The sequence below is a fragment of the Oryctolagus cuniculus genome, chromosome 1 (assembly GCF_964237555.1).
Source record: "Oryctolagus cuniculus chromosome 1, mOryCun1.1, whole genome shotgun sequence".
NCBI lineage: Eukaryota > Metazoa > Chordata > Mammalia > Lagomorpha > Leporidae > Oryctolagus > Oryctolagus cuniculus.
This window is the reverse complement of record NC_091432.1, coordinates 12,441,189-12,456,916: the sequence shown is the minus strand read 5'-3', so window position 1 is coordinate 12,456,916 and position 15,728 is coordinate 12,441,189. Positions and strand designations below refer to the sequence as shown.

At 39.0% G+C, this 15,728-nt stretch overlaps 1 protein-coding gene across 2 annotated transcripts; it reads left to right on the top strand.

The window, feature by feature from the left end:
• The first annotated feature begins 4,203 nt into the window (after nucleotides 1–4,203).
• MS4A3 (membrane spanning 4-domains A3) lies at nucleotides 4,204–15,702 on the top strand. Of its 2 annotated transcripts, none has more exons than XM_008271816.4 (7): nucleotides 4,204–4,431; nucleotides 8,061–8,228; nucleotides 9,384–9,521; nucleotides 9,915–9,971; nucleotides 12,531–12,689; nucleotides 14,580–14,681; nucleotides 15,186–15,702. In XM_008271816.4, exons 2-7 carry the CDS (start codon nucleotides 8,076–8,078, stop codon nucleotides 15,261–15,263), a joined length of 687 nt encoding a protein of 228 aa, XP_008270038.2. In that variant the 5' UTR covers nucleotides 4,204–4,431; nucleotides 8,061–8,075; the 3' UTR covers nucleotides 15,264–15,702. The 2 variants fall into 2 exon arrangements, with proteins under 2 accessions (XP_008270038.2, XP_069920234.1); XM_070064133.1 differs by having other exon boundaries at nucleotides 4,232–4,431; nucleotides 15,189–15,702.
• Nucleotides 15,703–15,728: the final 26 nt, after the last annotated feature.

Below are 15,728 nucleotides of genomic sequence, written 5' to 3'. Positions count from 1 at the left end.
AAGTGGAGCAGCTGGGACTTGAACAAGTGTCTACTTTAGGCAGAAGGCTTAACCTTCTGCTCTACAGTGCCGGCCCCTCATGTACACAGTTTTAAGAACATAATGAAACTTCCCTCTCTCCTTCCCTCTTTTCCACCCTCCTGCTTCCTCCTCATTTTTCTTTTTAATTTTTGTAATGACATACTTTAAATTTGCTTTATAATCACAAGTTTAACCCTCCACTAAAGCATTCAACAAGTAAGAGTAGATCTCAAATGTTCTCACTAATGAAGGAAAACTAAGAGCTAAGATGGCCACATACACTATGAGTGTCAGTTCAAGTTCTGGCTGCTTCACTTCTGATCCAGCTCCCTGCTAATGCACCTCAGAAAACAGAAGACGGTTCAAGTGCTTTGGCCCCTGCTATGTATAAGGGGGATTGGATCGAAGCTGCTGGCTTCAGCCTGGTCCAGCCTTGCTGGGAGTGAACCAGTGGATGGAAGATTTCTCTTTCTCTCTGTAACTCTACCTTTCAAATAAATACTTTTTAACTTTTATTTAGTAGATATAAATTTCCAAAGTACAGCTTATGGATTACAATGGCTCCCCCCCATAACTTCCCTCCCACCCACAACCCTCCCATCTCCCGCTCCCTCTCCCATTCCATTCACATCAAGATTCATTTTCAAGTATCTTTATATACAGAAGATCAATTTAGTATATATTAAGTAAAGATTTCATCAGTTTGCCCCACACAGAACACAAAGTGCAAAATACTGTTTGAGCACTAGTCATATCATTAATTCACATTGAACTACACATTAAGGACAGAGATCCTACATGGGGAGTAAGTGCACAGTGACTCCTGTTGTTGACTTAACAAATTGACACTCTTGTTTAAGGCATCAGCAATCTCCCCAGGCTCTACTCATGAGTTTCCAAGGCTATGGAAGCCTTTTGAGTTCTCCGACTCTTATCTTGTTTAGATAAGGTCATAGTCAAAGTGGAAGTTCTCTCCTCCCTTCAGAGAAAGGTACCTCCTTCTTTGATAACCTGTTCTTTCCACTGGGATCTCACTCACAGATCTTTCATTTAGGTGTGTGTTTGTGTTTTGTGTGTTTTTTATTTTTATTTTTATTTATTTTTTTGCCAGAGTGTCTTGGCTTTCCATGCCTAAAATACTGTCGTGGGTTCTGGTGAAGTGGAATGGACACTATGAGAAACAGTGACTTGATCAGCCCTTGTCATCACTGTTGATGTACAAATTAATGCTTTATCCTTTTTAGTATTTTTGTTCTACTTAATACTATTGGTTGAGCTATGTAATTAACACAATTATTCTTAGGTGTTTAAAGTTAACTGAAAAGTGATCTTTGTTAAATATAAGAGTGGGAATAAGAGAGGGAGGGGATGTACAATTTGGGACATGCTCAAGCTGACTTGCCCCAAGTGGTGGAGTTAGAAATGTGCCAGGGAATTCCAACACAATCCCATCAAGGTTGCATGTATCAATGCCATCTCACTAGTCCAGGTGATCATTTCAGGTCACAATAGATCATAATGATAGGTCTAAGAGTCAAAGGGATCACATAAACAAGACTAGTTTCTGCTAATACTGATAGAATAAAAAAGGGAGAGTAGGATTCAACATGGGAAGAGGGTTACACAGCAGACTCATAGAATGGCAGATGTCCTAAACAGCACACTGGCCTCAGAATCAGCCCTTAAGGCATTCGGATCTGGCTGAAGGGCCAATGAGAGTAAATAAATATTTATTTTAAAAGGACAATTAAATGAGTTTGTGGATGATTATATGAGGTTAATTATCTTGTTTCTGCTGATTATTTTGCAGCATATCCATATATCAAAACATGGTATACTGGTAAATACATTCAATTTTTACTTGTGAGTATTCTCTTGAAAGCAATTCTTTGCAACCATTCTTCAAGGAATAGAAGAGGCCTCTCATTTTTAAAATTTATTTTGAACTCATATGATGATCTTAATTACTAAGACATTATATGCATTCTATTTTTTATTTAATAAATACAAATTTACAAAGTACAACTTTTGAATTGTTGCGGCTTTTTCTGCCATAACCTCCCTCCCACCCACAACCATCCCATCTCCCACTCCCTCTCCCATCTCATTCTTCATCAAGATTCATATATGCATTCTATCATTTAAACTTTCTACTGTTTTCTAAGGCAGGTATTATGTTCTTACATTTACAGCTGAGAGAACTAAAGCTTTGAGTTTGTGGTTTATTCTGCAGTTCTAAATCTATGACAACAGGTGGAAAGGATGTACTTTTGTTCCCTTTACTTCCCCATGTTCTGTTTGTTCTTCCCTTAAGGCACTGCTTGCCATTTTTCTTCAGTATTCCACTGGCAATGGCTCTGGCTAAAATGAGATGAGAGTGTCACACCTTCATCATCATCCTTGCAGCTGTTTCCCCCTGACTTCTGTTACCAGTCCCCTCCCTTTGCTCACAACTAGACCCTCCATAGCTTCTGTGCCATACTCAGGGGCCAGGCCTGCTGTAGAGGTCTATGCATTCTGTTCTCCTGGCTGCTGGACCCCTATTCATTGTGCCTCTGCAACCTCTCCTGCCTCAGCTGTCCTGCCATCAGGGAACTTGGAACCTCTTTCTCTTTCCCGTGCCAGTCCCCACTTATGCTCTGGTTTCCAGGACTGGGTTCTTGCAGTGAGCATTCTTTCTCTCCCATGGATCTGGGATTGATCCAGGCTTTCCTCTCAGGCGCTGTCTTATGACCTCGGTAAAGATGATGCTTTGCATCTTCACGTACTACCTACTTCCTTACTCTGTTATTTGGCTCTGATCTTTTCATCATCTATTTCAGGACACTTATTTATTATGGATGATTATGTATAATTTGTCATCTAGATGAAAACTGAGAGGGGTTATTATAATCAGCATAAAAATTATGACTGGTTTTCCCATACATAGAACCTATGTGTGGATTTGGCACACAGGTTTGTTGGTGTGATGGTCTGGATGTGTCCTCCCAAACTCATGTTGAGATTTAATTACCATTGTGACAATACAAACAGGTTGGACCTTTAAAAGATAATTAGCTTATGAGGCCTCTGCCCTTGTTAATGGATTAATATCATTAGTGAGAAGTGGGTTAATTATTATGAGAGAGAGTTCCTGATAAAAGAATGAAGTTTTACTCTCATTCCCTCCCTATCTTTCCAATGATTAATTGCCCTTCTACCATCTTATAATGTGGCATGAAGGCCTTTGTCAGATGTCTTGGACTTCCCAACCTCTAGAACCATGAGCCAAATAAACTTCTGTTTATAAATTACCTATTTCCTGGTTGGTATTCCATTGTAGCAGCAGAAAGTGGACTAAGGCAGCCAGTTAAATGTTGGGAAATATGATTAACTTTTATTTTTTTAAATTATTTTATTTGAAAGAGTTACAGAAAAGGAGAGGCAAAGAGAGAGGTTTTCCATCAGCTTGTTCACTCTGCAAATGGCCACAATGGCCAGGACTACAACAGGCCAAAGCCAGGAGCCAGGAGCTTCATCTAGGCCTCCTATGCCAGTGCAAGGGACCAAGCACTTGGGCTATCCTTTGCTGTTTTCCCTGGCATATTAACAGGAGGCTGGATTGGAAGTGGAGCAGCCAAGACTTAAACCAGCACCTGTATGGGATGCCAATGCTGCAGGTGGCAGCTTTACCCACCATGCCACAGCACCAGCCTTCTGGTAAACTTTTCTATGCCATATCAATATCCTGAAATTAAGTGTTAGTAATAGTAGCTAGGACTTGGGTCAATGTGAGAATGGAATGAGTTAATGCATGTATGATATTTAGAATGGTGACTTGCACATGATCTTTTAATTCATTTAAACCACAATTAGTGTTGTGTCTATGACAAGTAGTTAATTTTTCTCAGCCTTTGAAAATTGAATATTATCATGCATTTAAGATTCAAAGGCACATTATATAAAATAACCTCCACCCTCTGTCTTCCAGATGCTAGTCTTACTGCCTGATATCTTTTCTTACTCTATGAACAACTGTTTTACTTTCATTCCACAATGGTTTGCCTTCATTCCTTACCAATGATCTACCCACATTTACTGCTCTTATTTTTTGCTCCAACAATGTGTTAAGCAACATCTCAAGGCCGGAAGACAGTTACTCCTGGTGCCAGTTACCTAATCATCACGAAGGCTTGGAGAAACAGGACTGATCAGAGAAACCCCAAATACAGATATGATTGGCACAGTCTTCAGCAAAACATTTTCACCAGCTCCACCAAAGTGTTGCATAAGGCAAAGAGACGTTAAACTGGAGGAAAGAGAGCCTGCCATGTTCTGGGAAAGACACAGTTATCATCATTGCACATATCATGCTTGGTGACAAGATGAACTTGGGAGAAAAGAGGTCTGCCAGAGCCTGACGCCTCCAAGGTAAACCTTATTGCTCCCCTCTCCATAGAAACCCCCAGCTGTTTTCTGTTAAAGGTGCCTCCCAGTGGGCCTCCAGGGTTGTCTGCAAGATTTTCTGTTTGGTTGACATTGTAGAGAGTTGGAATATTTTTTTATGAGGATGGCTTCCCCTTAGAATGTGATAGGTACTCCGACACCATAAGAAAAGATGCTAGACTTAATAATACAGTGATTTCTTTTGGAAGATGCCAGTATGGAACCACACACACACACACACACACACACTTTAGGCCTTAGATGTATTAAGTACTAGTGGATGCACTTGAGTTTGCCTGCAGCTCTGATAATGAGGGTGGTTTGGACATCCCTGAGATTTGGAGTTTGGTGAATGAATTTTAGTGTAATGCTAAGTAGAGCCAGAGAACTATAGTCTGATACCTAGCTCCTCAAATTTCTGGCTATGTGGTCTTTTTTTTTTTTTTTTTTTGACAGGCAGAGTGGACAGTGAGAGAGAGAGAGACAGAGAAAGGTCTTTCTTTACCTTTGGTTCACCCTCCAATGGCCGCTGTGGCCAGTGCACTGGGCTGATCTGAAGCCAGGAACCAGGTGCTTCTCCTGGTCTCCCATGCGGGTGCAGGGCCCAAGGACTTGGGCCATCCTCCACTGCCCTCCCAGGTCACAGCAGAGAGCTGGCCTGGAAGAGAGGCAACCGGGACAGAACCCGGTGTGCTGGCACCGCAGGTGGAGGATTAGCCTATTGAGCCGCGGCACCGGCCGGCTATGTGGTCTTAAGCAAGTTAATTAACTTTCTGTTCCTCAGCTGTCTCACCTGTAAAATCGAAAGATTCTAAGAGCAATGCCCACTCATACGGATGGTGTGAGCACTAAATTGGCTAACATGAATAAAGCAGTTAGAGCAGCTCCTGCCACACACCAAAAACTGGATTGGTGAAATGAACTAGGTAGGTCCTTAGGAAATCTACATTTCTTGATTCTTTTTAAAAGCCAAATTGACCAAAATTTGTAAAACGTAGCCTGTTTTATCTGAAGCCTGAAAATTCTCCCTAATTGTTTTTTTTTTTAAAAGTCAACTTGTATAATGTGGTTAGAATAGATTTCTTCCCTCCATAATGGCTCTGGAGTTTCATGATAAGAGAGGCTCTTGTGCTTGTAGATATATTTTCCATTATGATCCATGGGCTACATGGGGCTGGGCTCAGGGTATGTTTGTTTATTAAATGTGGCTTAGCTGAGTGCCCACTGTGCTACAGATACTGTTCTAGACATGGGAGTTAACTGGGTAAGAAGACAATGAGAGACAAGTATTGAGGCAATAAGAGCTCAGACTGATGAAGTGGTTTGAGGAAGGAAGCTGGGGAAATTCTGAGAATAGCTGAAACAGGTGCATCATCCAGTCTTTGTCAGGACTAAAACAGGTGTCCTGTAAAGTATGATGTGGGGCTGACACAGCCTGGTAGAAGAGCAGAAATCTTCTAGGTGAAACTTTGGTGGGAAGTGTTCCAGGAGAGGGGAATGGTGCTGAGAAGGATTGGAAACATTTGAGGGCAGTTGTAGAGACTGACAGAACTGGAGCAAGGCTGGACTGAGTTTTGAGATGGAAGAGAGTTAGGAATGAAGCCAGAGAGCTAGGCAAGTAACCATCTGATCACAAAGGAGAGTACTCCCCACCTTACTTAATCTTAGCTTATTAGATATTTCATCTAAAATATGTGTCCCAATCACAAAATAATTTAAATAGGGTTATTCTATCTTGAATTTTTCTTACACTTATTTTACATAATTACATAAACATTAATTAAAATAGATTGGTTGTAAACTTTATTGATTTTTCTTCACTTTTGATTTCTGTGCATGACCTTGAACAGGAAAGGTAAGAGTTTCTTGTCACCATACCTTTATTAACATTTAAATAGATAATGTTCCTTAATGCTAGCTGAAAATCAATATTGGTGAGACAATTTTATGAAGTTTATAATGATCTTGTAAATGGCTTTCATAGGAAAATTTTATGAATTTTTATAGCAATTCCCAGTGTGACAAAATTAGAATGTGTTCTGGCCCTCAGAACACTAATTTTAAAATTTTTTAAAATTTATTTGACAGATAGAGCTAGACAGTGAGAGGGAGAGAGAGACAGAGAGAAAGGCCTTTCTTCCGTTGGTTCACTCCCCAAATGGCTGCCATGACTAGCACTGCGCTGATCTGAAGCCAGGAGCCAGGTGCTTCTTCCTGGTCTTCCGTGTGGGTGCAGGGGCCTAAGCACCTGGGCCATCCTCCACTGCCCTCCTGGGCCACAGCAGAGAACTGGACTTGAAGAGGAGCAGCCGGGACTAGAACCTGGCACCCATATGGGATGCTGGTGCCACAGGTGGAAGATTAACTAAGTGAGCCATGGCGCCAGCCCCCAGAACACTAATTTTAAAATTAGTGTCTTAGTGATTTGTTATCACACTTGAATAAGTGTAATACGTACTCCTTACAATGGAGAATTAGAAAGGCACACATCATGAAGGGGTATGGCATGTTTATTTTGACAAAAATATATCTATTAGAAAATGAATCTATAATTTCTAACAAAAAGTACTAAATAAGATGTTATTCTAAACTCAGTCAATAGTTTTGACAGAATTCAGCAGCGCTTGGTGGATTGATAATTCCATCTCTTCCACCTCATCAGTTAGAAAAGCACGTAAGAGTTTTGCAATTGCTTTGCCTTGGAGGACTATGTATGCATCAGGAAGTTGTACTGCTCAACATTCAGAAGTACAAGCATCCTGTGTATACTTGTGTGATGTAACATTTTTAACTGTAAAGACTGAGGTGTTGGTTTGGTGAACCCTAGATCATACAACTAGTAAGTGGCCAAATCTGGATTTGAATCTGGTTCCTCCATAGTCCTCAAACTGCTTCTGTTATGCTTTATTACCATTTATGTAGTGCCACATGCAATGTATTCACTTTGAAAGTGTTGACCCTTTCCCCCCATGGCACTCTGTTTGGGGTCTCTGATTCTAACAAACCTTGCTTTAAAAATAAAGTGTTGGGCCTTTAGGTAGAATGTCTTTAGTAGAATCTGAAATCACTTATCACCTGTACAATTTTGTATGTTTCTTAATCTATATGCCTTGATTATTCTTATCAGTAAAATGAAAATAATAATGTTAAGACATAGAGTTGTTGGAAAAGTTAAATATATTATTAGTACATTCATAGCAATAAGACAGTGTCTGGAACATAACCATCAACATTAAATAAATGATAATTATTGTCATTAGATGTTGTCTAGAGCCATCCTCTTCATACAAGTGACTACTGGTCAGAAGAACTTTGTATTTGATGATTGGGTTGAGGAGAGGCATGGGCCTGCTAGTGCACATGGAAATGAGAAAAGAATTATTCTTTACACACGTGAAGTATCCAGGCTGATTACAATGATTCGTTGGTATCTACTGCTTTAAGACAATTGGAAGTGAACATTATACAAATTATTCTTCCGACCACATGCCCCATCCATGAAGAATCTTTTTTGTTGAACAGACAGAATAGACCATTTCTCTTAAACTAAAAAAAATATGATTGCTATTGGTAGAAGGTAAAGCACAAGCTTTTGGATTTCTTTTCCATGACAGCCATAAAAATCATCAATGGCTTCCCAAGAAGTTGATAAAGCATTGCCGGAGACAGCCTCAGCAGCTGGTTTCCCAGGCAGCCCGGAACCAGAGGGAGTGAGTACTTCTTCATACCAGTCCATTGAAGAGTCAAACATTTATCAGAAGGGAGAACTACAAGCCCTTGGGGTGAGTTGGCCCTGTTCAAAATATTGGTTTAAAAGGGAAGAAATTAAATATCACATGGAAAATGTTATCGTTGCCCGTAGGAATACATTCTAAGTTATTCTTCATTGACTCAATGAAGAACTGAAGAAAAGACTGAGATGTACTATAGCCCCCACAAACGGAAATGCTGCGGCATTCTCTCCTGGTAGACAGCATCATACCAAACCTTGGAAAATGGATTCCAAGGCCCTTCGATCTCTTATGATGCCCAATCAGGAGGCTGAATTCTAGGAAGCTCATATTCTATATCTTCAGTTAGAAAAATGGGTTTATGACACGTTCATGAAGGAAATGGAGTGAGGGGTATATGGGAACTCTTTGTTAGTTCCCATAAAATAAAAACTACTTCTTAGTTTTTTTTTTTTTTGTAAATTTAAAACTATTCTGAAACAAAATGTTTTAAAAAATTGGGTGGATGAAAAGGCTGAGTAGAACACTGCTTGCCATTCATCTGCTTTCAATCTGTTGTGAGTCCAAAGCATACTGGGAAGATGTTTGGACTTGAGCTATCTGATCAGCCATATCGCTAGTCTTTTGACACTGTAAGAAGAGGAGTTGTGGGAATAAGTAGAAACTGAAGAGAAAGAGAAAAGAAAGAAGAGAAAGTGAAGAAAAAGGGCTGCCCCTGGAACTGATGGGACTACTATAGTAAGCAACATTTCAGTATAAGTCCTTCTATTTAGGCTTGACATTTTATTTTTACTTTAAAAATATTTTAAATTTATTTTTAAGCTTTAAAATTTAACAATTTTTAACATTTTGCCACATATACTCCCTATGCGTACACTTTATATGTATATAGTACACACACACACACACACACACACACACATATGTAGTAGTTTTCATTGAAAACAGGGATATTAATATCACAAAGTGAGGGCTTCCTAACAATGATCATAGTGTAGGGGAAAGAAGGGTGTATTTTCACATACTGTTAAAATTCAGTGAAGCAACATTTTTATAACTATATACCAATGCTATGACAGCCTCATGGTCTTTATACTCTCTCTCTCTGTAGGCTTGACATTTACACCATTTCAAGCATTTACATCTCCTTTCTGAGGAAAATTAAAGTGGAATTATATGACTTCTCACTTCTTTTTCTCCTTGCAGGCCATCCAGATCCTGAATGGAGCAATGATTCTGGCTCTGGGTGTTTTTCTGGCCTCCTTACAATACCTGTCCCATGCGTTCAGGCACTTCTTTTTCTTTACCTTCTACACAGGCTATCCGATACGGGGCGCTGTATTCGTGAGTATTTGTATTTCCCACAAATGGATAGCTTCTACGACATCACTGTTACAAATGTTTATGAGAGTGTGGTTGGACGTTATTTGGAGGTTGCATGCTGTGGCTTTGATTTACAATTCTTGATACAAATAATTTTTTAAAAAGCCAATATCTTTCTGATTCAAAGAAGGCACATTTCCTTAGTTCAAATTAAGTCCCAAATATCAATTTAATACCTATATGTTAGATTTATAGATACTAAAAAATATTGAATGGGAAGTGAGTATTGGAGAATTGCCATGTGGTTTGCCTGGCTTAGGAGATAAGAAATGTGTCTGTTAATCAAAGGATGGTCAAGAAAAAAAATGGTAGCTACTCATTCCTTTATCTACTTTACTTCCTATTTTCAAACAGTTTATTAGTTCAGGATCCTTGTCTGTTGCAGCTGGGAGGAAACCCACAAGAATGCTGGTAAGTGGCAGTTCTTCCTCTTTTTCTAGGACAATAGTAAGAACAGAAAAAAAAGATCCTTTAACAGGGGGAAAGTAGAGGTTGGTGAATCCAGCTGAGACACTGTGTTTTATGTAATTCATGAGGAAATTAAAGCATTCAGATGGTAGGTCACCAGATGGTGAATATCCTACCTGGGATGGTTGTTCTGAATGTGTGATGAGTGTTAGAAAACGGTATCTTAATTTTTATGTGCTGTCAAGTTTTGTCAATTCTAATTATTTTGAGCCACTGGTTCCAAAACTGAATATGAAAAACTCTATTCCTTTAGTTGTTCATCAAAGAACACCCACTTCTCTTCTGTGTATGCAGTCAGTGCACATATAGCCATTTATCCTCACTTTCCTGTTCAATTCATTCACTTCCCCTCCTTCTTAGAAGCTATTTTATCATCCTATTCTTATCTCAATGCTAATCCTTTTTCTTTCATTCTTACTCTCTGTTGATAACCTTGTTTCCTAGTCTGAGAAAAATAAAGCTGTTGGAAGAGAATTTTCATATCCCCTTTATTCTACATACCCAGTGGGCCAGTCTATACCAATGTATTTATCACTCTAGCCTCTTACCATGGGTGAATCTAATCCCCCTCCTTTAATTTTGGATTCCATTCTTTTTACTCACTCATAAATGCATAAGCATTCAATTACTGTTCTTAACTTAAAAAGAGAAAATTCACCTTGACATATTTTCCCTTGCTATTACAGGCACTTCCCCCCCCCCCCCCCCTGTAGCTAAGCTCCTTTAAAGAAGTTATTCATGCTATGCCTCCAATTCTTGTCTATCGAGTTTCAATTAAATCCATTTTTGTTAGACTTTATTTTCTTCCCTACCATGCCCTGGAACTACTCGCTTTCTTTAAGATTTATTTATTTATTTGAAAGGTAGAGATACAGAGGGAAATGGGGAGAGAGAGAGAGAAAGAGAGGGAGAGAGGGAGAGAGAGGGAGAGGTGGAGGGAAGGAGGGAGAGAGAAAAGGAGAGAGATCTTCCACTGGCTGATTCAGTCCCCAAATGGCAGCAAATGCCAGGGCTGGGCCAGGCCAAATCCAGGAACCAGGAACACAGTCCAGGTCTCCCATGTGGAAGAAAGAGACCCATCTACTTGAACCATTAATACTGCCTCTCAGGACCTGCATCGTTAAGAGACTGGAATTGAGAGCAAATCTAGGACAGGAACCTAAGTACTCTGATAAGGGACACAGGTGTCTTAAGTCAAATACCTGCCTCAGTGGTTAATTCTTGATTCTCATCTATCTTAATTATGAGCAACATTTAGTACATACGGTCATTCACTCTTCCTTCCAATAATTTCTTCACTCGGCTCCCAGCATGTGTCAATAGGCTCATCTTTTGCTTTCTCCTCCTCAATCTCCTATGTTGGTTCCTTTCATTCCCCCTGACCTTTTAATGTTGAGGTGCTACAGACTTCAAGTTTTCCACCTAATCTTCATCAAAGCAATGATTATGGGTTGAGATCTCATTCATTTTCCTGGACTTGAATAACATGTGTTTATCCATGAATATTAAATTTAGTGTATATTTCCAGCCTAGTTTTCTCCCCTGAGTATTTGACTGGCATGTCTACTTGCTTCCATTTTCATATCCAAAAGTTCCAAAGCTCAGTTCCTAATCTTCCCCTTCAAGCCTTCTACATGCCTAGTCTTTCTCATGTCAGCCAAACTGCATTCCCAGATCAAAACCTTGGTATATATCTAACTCTTCTTTCTTTCACAGATCCTGAGTCCTGTTTGTGAGTAAATCCTGCTGTGTCTATCTTCAGGCTATGTCCCAGTCTGACCTTATCTTTCTGCTGATGACACTTTATCCAATGGACCATTCTCTCCTCTATGGACTTCCTGCTCCCACCCTTGAGCTTCTCTTCAGTAGTGGGGACAGAAGGATCCCCTTAACTCATAAACCTCAGTTTGTCACCCCTTCCTGAAATCCTCCAACAGCTCTGTAATTTTCTGATTTGGAACCTTTGCTTGATCTACAGAGACCTTTATTACTTAACTCTGAACTTTGTCTTCTTTTCCTAATATTGTCTACTTGCTCCAGCAACCTTGTCCCCCTGGCTGCCCTGGAGCCCTTTAGCTTCAAGGCTTTGAAGTGGGAGTTTCCTCATTAAAAGGACATCCCCCAGAAACTCTCTTGGCTAACACTTTCAGCTCATTTTTGTCCCTTTTCATGTGTCATTCCTGTTTGACATCAGACACATTTACTCCTGTCTCTGGATTTTCAGATTCTCATTAGCCGATTTTTATCTCTTACTTCACTCTATAATATTAATTACTTTCAAAAACATTGTACAATTTGCCTATTATTTTGGCTATTGTTTCCTTTGTCTATTGCTATAATGGAAAGTGCATGGTGGAGAATTGTGTTTATCAATGTTTGCCCTACATCTAGGATATTGCTCAGTGTGTAAATATTATCCAATCAATATTTGAGTAAGAGAACTGTTGCTAGGGAAACAAAATATGTGCTATATACTAACTGAAAATTCTTATTTCCTTTTAGATGCAGAACAGTTTTGGGATGAACATTGCCAGTGCTATAATTGGACTAGTTGGAGTTGTTTTTCTCTCATTGAATTTAGCAATTAATAGCAACTCACTCAAAAGTTGTCAGTCCTCACAGTCACTGGACTTATGCATTTACATGGGTTCCACATCAAATGTATGTTTCTTTAAAAATAGATTATATGTAAAATACTTTAAACAATCCAAAATTCACACAAAATAGTACATAAGGTACATCCATGATATTTTAAATTTTGTTCACTTGTTTGGAAGGCACAGTTACTGAGAGGGAGAGAGAGAGAGATCTTCCATCCACTGGTTTACTCCCCAAATGGCTGCAAAGGCCAGAGCTGGGCCAGGCCAAAGCCAGGAGCCAGGAGCTCCTTCCAGGTCTCCCATGTGAGTGCAGGGTCCCAAGTTCTTGGGCCGTCATTCTCAGCTGGATCAGAAGTGGAACATATGGGACTTGAACTGGTGCCCATATAGGATGCCAGTGTTGCAAACAGTGGCTTAACCTGCTACCCACAACACTGGCCCCATCTATAATATCTTGATTTGAATCTTGGCTCTGCTACCTATTAACATTATAATGAAGGGCACAGAAGACAGTCTCATTATGCTTTTATTTTCTCATTTTTCAAATGAGGATAATATTCATTTTAAATGGTTGCTGTAAGAATTAAATAAGTTAACATTTGATAAGTAATTATAATCGCTCAGCACATTGTATTATATTATTCTTAAAATTACTTCTTATACTCCCAGGGAGATTCAATTTAAAATTTTATTTTTATATGCTCTTACAGAATACAACAAATTTGAGAACTTTACAACTATCTCCATAGTCTGGAATGTTTAATGAAGTATTGAGTGACTTCACTTTTGAATTTACTGCAGTATGGTATTTCAAAAGGGAAGTTCTTTAATAAACTTCCAATGTTATGTTTTGTTCATGTGTACATATTCTACCTCTTAGGCCATATTAGAAATTAATATTTTTCTTCAAATTTTCCCATTTTGACTCTGATTTTCTGTAATCCATAAGCATACTGAATTTTCCCCAATTCTCCCGTGTTCTGACTCTGCTCATGGAAATATGTATAGTTTCACAGCATTATATTTTTAATTATCTAAATTTATTTTTATCAGATTTTTATTTTTCAGTGCACTTGGTAGTATTATTCCACAGGAGAAATTTTCATGTTACTTTTCTTCCAGGTGCCCCAGTGATAATAGAAGAATCACTAGTCCAGCAGCAATTCATTTGGTGTTGATCTCAGCTTTGTGTTTTAGTTTCTAGGGATAATGTAAATGCCTAAACCACTATGAGCTACCATCAGTGAAATGGTGTTAGACTTATTTGTGTTCATTTTCATAAACTGTCTGTTATCTCCTAGTTTAATACTATTCCAGTTGGGAGGGTTAGTGATAGTGTCAGAATTTTGGGTTTACAATTTCTTCCCTCTGTTGACCATCTTGTATGAATTGATATAGAAATACATCACACCTCTTTCTTCTTTTTAAAAATTATATTTTATTCATTTGAAAGGCAGAGCTGAAGAGAGAGAGAGAGAGAGAGAGATCTTCTCATCTACTAGTTCCCTCCCCAAATGGCCACAACAGTCAGGACTGGGCCAGGCTGATGCCAGGAGTAGGGGATTTATTGAGGTCTCCCATGTGGGTACAGGGGCCCAAGCACTTGGGCCATTTTCTGATGCTTTCCCAGGTGCATTAGCCAGACTGGAATCAAAAGAGCTGGGAGTTGAACCAGTAATCCTAAGGAATGCTAGCATTGCAGGCAGTGGCTTAACCAGCTGTATCACAACACTGTCTCTCAAACTCATCTCTCTCTTAAGGGAAAATGTCTCTATGCTTTTAGATTGAAATTGTATCCCTTCTACAGTGTTTGTGTGTATCTATCTTCAGTCTAATTTATGGTTCTCTTTTTCCATGATGAGGGAGGAAAATATTATGGTCTGGCTTCTTGCTGATCTCTTCTCCCTCCGGATGTTTCCGCTTGGTTTGACATGGGCATTGTATCCCCTAGGGCCTGGTATCTCTCATGCTCATCCTCACCTTGCTGGAACTGTGCATAACCACCTCTATCTCAATCATGTGGTCCAAAGCGAAGTGCTGTGCTTCAAGACCAGTAAGTTTGTTGAAATGGCTAATCCTGTAGGATTTGAAGTTGTTTTTGGCTCTTGGAACTAGAAACAAACTTTTATATGAAAATGAGTTTTGGGGGCTCATGGATTAGAGATTTTATAATGTTCAAGACAGAATGAAGTCTGGGAAAACATTCAACTGCGAAAAAGCAAGTGGAAACCTTGTATTTAATATTTAAGAAGCCTTTTTCTTTGGTACCTGGAATTAAATTTATCTTCTTGTAACTTTTAGCTTTCTAGCTTTTTGACCCAGGAAAAATTGCAAATTCTTTTTAGATATACAGTATCTTAGCTGTAAAGCTGAAATAATATTTTTATTCTCTTCTGACATTTGTTGTGAGGATTGTGTATGCAATCATAACATCATGTTTATTTTAGTATAGTAACAACATGTAAATAAGTATTATTGATGATCGTGATGATAGGAAGAAATGGTAGAAGAGGGAGACGATGACACTATTCTTAGAGACCGATGTTTTCTTTTCCAGCAGATTTCTTCACCTTCCGATTCTGTGGAATCAGGAATACCTCCTGATGAAAGCCATCCTGATGAATACTCAAGCTAAAGTTGCTAAAGTCTCCAATGAGTAGGATATTCATCCAAGAACTCAAGAGAACATGAACCTGTAAAACTCAATCCTCCTATGATAGCACCAATCATGAGAAACGTGGACCTCTAACTCAATCTTCCTTATCTTAATTGTAAATTCTATTTTCATGCTCTGAGTATGGGAGGACAAATATAATCCTTTAGGCATTCTTGGATTTCAGATCATTACTCTAAAGTTATTTCTAGAAACTGGTTCTCCTTTCCCACATAAGTCATTACTTCATAAGGCTTAAGGAAGGAAGGTAATATAATACCCCTATATAATGTATTCTTACTAAAATCCAACTTCCAGCCATCCAGTGGGGAGGACAATAAATCAGACTTTCTTGACTTTAGCTGACATCAGCATTAAAAAACCTGCCAAATTAATAAAAAATCACCAAGATAAATTTTCACTATGTTTGAGGTGGATTGAATAAGC